General features: G+C 41.5%; 1 protein-coding gene across 1 annotated transcript; it reads left to right on the top strand.

Moving 5' to 3' along the window:
- The first annotated feature begins 402 nt into the window (after positions 1-402).
- On the top strand, positions 403-2,924 carry LOC143564389 (uncharacterized). The gene is made up of 6 exons (XM_077051682.1): positions 403-955; positions 998-1,104; positions 1,153-1,375; positions 2,072-2,514; positions 2,617-2,824; positions 2,881-2,924. The coding sequence occupies exons 1-6, from the start codon at positions 403-405 to the stop codon at positions 2,922-2,924; spliced, it is 1,578 nt and encodes a 525-aa protein (XP_076907797.1).
- The last annotated feature ends 2,279 nt before the right edge of the window (positions 2,925-5,203 follow it).

The following is a 5,203-nucleotide window of genomic DNA, read 5'->3' as shown; positions in this document are numbered from 1 at the left end:
GAACTTGTTGAACAAGCGAAGTTGTCGACTTCGCCTAGGCGAACTTGTTCAACGAGCGAAGTTACTGACAACTTCGCCTGAGGCGAAGTTGTCGTGTATTTATATAGCCTACGGGTTTACGGTTAAGAAATATAGTTTTCAGGTTATTCACGTGTAATTCAGTATTTCAGTGAACGTGTCGAGAGTCTGTAATAGACGTGTTTCAAGTTATAATATATAACGTGTTCGTTTGTATCGCGTGTGATTGTTTTACGTATTCTACGCTCGTAACTACCTACGCAGGGATTCCGCACCTACGTAGATAGCGATATCCCGTGTAAGATCCGTCCGGGAACCAACAGCACTTTCTTGATATGTTCCGATAGTTGAAGATTAATCTCCCGTTCATTGAAGGCCTCCAACATGCCGAAGTACACGAAGTTTCTGAAGGACCAGTTGAAGAGGAAAGATAGGTTGGGGGAGGTGTCATCGATTCCCCTCATGGGAGAGTGTTCGGCGGTAGTGTTGAACCGCGTACCCGAGAAGTTGTCAAATCCGGGTGTGTTTACAATTCCAGTTTTGTTTGGTAGTGATGCGATGAGCCATGCATTGGCAGATTTGGGTGCAAGTATAAATTTTATGTCGTATTCTTTGTATGAGAAGTTGGAGTTAGGCGAGCTTACACCGATTCGCATGTCTTTGTCGTTGGCCGATCATTCTGTGAAGTATCCGCGGGGTATTATTGAAAATTTTCTAGTAAAAGTGGATAAGTTTTTGTTCCTGGTTGATTTTATGGTGCTTGACATGGAGGCCGACGAGAAGCTTCCCATTATTCTTATTCGTCCGTTCTTACGTACTGCAAAGGCACTGATCGATGTGTATGATGGGAAGATCACGCTTTGGGTTGGTGATGAAAATATTACTTATGATGTCGCGAGGTCGATGAAGGACCTGAGTGATCAAGATGATTTCAGTGGTCCATGCCATTCGGTTTATTTTATTAACTCTTTTATTGCAGGTATGGATAAATGCTTTGATTACATTTGTGGTACGGATCTCGTGGAAAGTAACAGTTTAGTCGATTGTGATGATTTGGGTGAGGATGAGTTGTGTGTGAACGACTCAGTTTGTGATGAGTTGGCTGAGATTTCGGGGTTGCCCGAGATGATTTAGGTAAATGAGATTAGTTGTGAGAGTGAGGCGGGTTCTGAGGAGAAACCCGCTCCGTTGGAGTTGAAAGTACTCCCGTCACACTTGGAGTATGCGCTTCTTGACGAGGGCTCGAACTTGCTCGTTATTGTGTCATCCAAGATGACGGAAGAACAAAAGACGAAGTTAATAGACGTGTTGAAGTTGCACAAGGGAGAGATTGCATGCAGACTTTCTGATATTCAAGGTATTAACCCCGCTTATTGCACGCACCGGATTCTAATGGAGGATGAGTACAAACCGGTGGTGCAACCACAAAGACGTCTCAATCCGAATATGCAAGAGGTGGTAAAGAAGGAGGTATTGAAGTTGATGGACGCCGGGATGATTTACCTGATTTCTGATTCTCCATGGGTGAGCCCGACCTAAGTTATTCTGAAGAAGGGAGGTATGACCGTTGTGATGAATGAGAAGAATGAGCTTATCCCTTCGCGTACGGTTACCGGTTGGCGTGTGTGTATTGATTACCAGAGGTTAAATGATGCCACTCGGAAGGACCATTTTCAGTTGTCGTTTATTGATCAGATGTTGGAGCGTTTGGCAGGTCAGCAGTTATACTATTTTCTTGACGGTTTATCGGGTTATTTCCAAATTCTCATTGCACCGGAAGACCAAGAGAAGATGACTTTTACATGTCCGTATGGCACTTTTGCATACTGTTGCATGCCGTTTGGACTATGTAATGCTCCGGCTACCTTTCAGCATTGTATGGTGGCAATCTTTCAAGATATGCTAGAGACATCCATGGAGGTGTTTATGGACGATTTTTCGGTTTATGGTAATTCTTTCGATCAGTGTTTGGTTAATCTTGAGAAGATGTTGAAGAGGCGTATCGAAACAAAGTTAATGCTGAATTTGTAGAAGTGTCATTTTATGGTGACAGAAGGAATCGTGTTGGGTTATAAGATCTCGAGAGATGGTATTGAGGTGGATCGGGCGAATATTGATACTATAAGTAGACTCCTTCCACCGACGAATGTGAAGGCGATCAAGAGTTTCTTGGGCTATGCGGGGTTTTATCGGCGATTTATCAAAGATTTTTCTAAAATTACTCGCCCGATGACCCGACTCCTTGAGAAAGACGTACCATATGTTTTTGATGATGAGTGTTTGAAGGCGTTCACATTATTTAAAGAGAAGCTCGTAAGTGCTCCCATTCTTTGTTCTCCCAATTGGAGTTTGCTGTTCGAGCTCATGTGTGATGCTAGTGATTATACGGTTGGAGTGGTTTTAGGGCAAAGGCGAGATAGACATTTTCACCCCATCTATTATGCTAGCAAGACATTGAATAATGCCCAAGAAAACTACACCACCACCGAGAAGGAGGTTTTAGCCGTTGTTTTCGCATTTTACAAGTTTCACTCATACCTCGTGCTTTCGAAGACCACCGTTTTTACCGATCATGCAGCCTTGCGTTTTCTCTTTCAGAAGAAAGACGATAAGCCTCGTCTTATACGGTGGATTCTTCTACTTTCTGATTTTGAAATCGAGATCAAAGATAGGAAAGGTGCGGAAAACGTAGCGGCCAATCATCTATCCCGTTTAGAGGACCCGAGGAGAGAAGAGTTGCGTGAGGAGGATATTGGTGATACATTCCCTCACGAGTCGATCGACTTTGTTGCGGCAGAGAAGCAAGGTATGCCATGGTTCACTAATTTTGCTAATTATTTGGCTAATGGTTTTGTTTTGGAGGGTATGCCTACGCAACAAAAGAGGAAATTCTTCCGAGATGTTAATCGGTATGTGTGGGATGACCTGTTTTTGTTCAAGATTGGTGGTGATAGGATTCTGAGGAGATGTGTGACGAAAGAAGGTTGGGATATTCTCAAGCATGTTCATGAAGAGTTGACTAGAGGTCATCATGGTGTGCATGCTATCGTGCAAAAGGTGTTTGATAGTGGGTTTTATTGGCCGACAGTTGTTAAAGATGCTGAAGAGTTTGTGAAGCTTTGTGATGCGTGCCAAAGAACAGGTAATATTTCGTCCAAGAATGAGATGCCTCAAAACCCAATACAAATTCTTGAAATCTTTGATGTTTGGGGCATCGAATTCATGGGACCGTTTCCCACGTCAAATGGTAATAAGAATATTTTGGTGGTAATTGATTATGTGTCGAAGTGGGTGGAAGCCCAAGCATTGGCCAGGAATGATGCACGAGTTGTTGTGAGGTTTCTTAAGAAGTTATTTACACGTTTCGGTATTCCGAGAGCTATCATTAGTGATCAGGGAACCCATTTTTGTAATACCGTCAAGGAGAAGGCGTTAGCTCGTTATGGGGTTACTCATCGCACCTCTACTGCCTATCACCCTCAAACGAATGGTCAAGTCGAGAATGCGAATCGAGGGGTGAAGAGGATTTTGGAGAAGACGGTTGGAGCTAGTTGGAAGGATTGGTCGGAGAAGTTAGATGATGCATTGTGGCCATTTCGAACCGTGTACAAAACTCCGTTGAGTACTACGCCGTTTATGCTTGTTTATGGTAAGTCTTTCCATCTTCCGGTTGAGTTGGAGCATCATGCTTATTGGGCATTGAAGACGGTAAATGTCGATCTTACTGAGACCGCAAGGAAGAGATATTTTCAGATTTATGAGTTGGAGGAGCTTCGGGATACAGCGTATTCTCGGTCGTTGAACACCAAAGAAAAGACAAAATCATTACACGATCGGCGTTTGAAAGGCGGCAAAGATTTTAGGAAAGGCGATAAGGTACTATTATTTGACTCCTGTTTGAAGTTGTTTGCAGGAAAGTTGAAATCAAAGTGGTCGAGACCGTACTTGGTGAAAGAAGTTTTTCCATATGGAGTGGTGGAGTTGGAGAACCCGGATAATGGAACGTCTTGGAAGGTGAACGGTCATCGTTTAAAGCATTATCTTGGAGGACTGGAGGAATCAATCGAGATGGAGGAAACTCTTCTCGATCCGTCATACTGATTTGTCACATGTGGTTCTTGAGTGAAAACTCAAGTGTAGAGTTTGTATTCCTATCTCTATTTCTATTTCTATTCTTATTTTATTTATTTTTTTATTTTCTCTTTATTTTTGTTTTTGCGTCACTAACCGTGTCTTGTAGTTTTTGTTTCTGTATTTCAGTCGTGGCAAGGGATCATCACTGACATAAAAATAGGATTCGCCAGGTAAGGGGAGGCACCTGGTAAGTCTTACGCGTATAAATCGAATCATGCTAAACCAACCAATCACCTAAACCTTTATTTAAAAATAATAATAATAATAATAATATACCCCGGAGCACCGCGCGACCGAGGGATGAACGCCTGCCGCGCGGCGCAACGGGTTCAAACCAGAAAGTTTTTATTTTATTTTATTTAATATATTAAATCAATTCTTTTTTCGATTTTTGAAATCATTCTTCATCTCCTTCCCCAAACCCACGAAACCCTACCCTTTTCACCACCAAATCTACCATTTTTTCACCATTTTTCACCAAATCAAACCTTAAAATCATTAATATAACATCAAATAGCCATTACCCACCATTAATTTCCATCTATTCTTCACCATTCAAGTCACATTCACCAAGTCACTCTCAAACTTTTTACCTCTTAATTTTTTTATTTCAAGCTCTAAGGTATGATTCTTGTCACCATTTGTACTTGTTTTTGTATTTTTAGTCTCGTGTTGTTAGTTTTTCTTAGTAGTTTTCATAAACTAGTGTGTCAGGTTTTTGAGGAATTGTTAGTATGTTGAAGTAAGTTGGTGGGTTTTGATGACCGGTTTAAGCTCAATTAGAAAATATATTTGGTTTGCCGGTTTGTGTCGATTTGAAGTTATTTGTCGCTTTATTGGTTGCGGGTGGTCCGGTTTGGTTTTCCAAAATTTCTAGTTTATTGCGGTTGGGTTGGTTTGGGTATTGCAAACTGAAAATTTGGTTTGAAGATGTTTGTGACTTATTGGAGTTAAGATTTGAGTGTTGACATATTTTTATACAAAGTTTTAATCATGCATTTTATAAGACCCCTAGTTCCGGGAATCCTACAGTTGGTAATCATATCCAAAA

Source organism: Bidens hawaiensis, unplaced genomic scaffold, assembly GCF_021521415.1.
Source record: "Bidens hawaiensis isolate Kalapana, Puna unplaced genomic scaffold, B.hawaiensis_p1.1 tig00021998_1, whole genome shotgun sequence".
Classification (NCBI taxonomy): Eukaryota; Viridiplantae; Streptophyta; class Magnoliopsida; order Asterales; family Asteraceae; genus Bidens; species Bidens hawaiensis.
The sequence above is the reverse complement of the archived record's forward strand: the minus strand, read 5'-3'. Positions and strand labels throughout refer to the sequence as shown.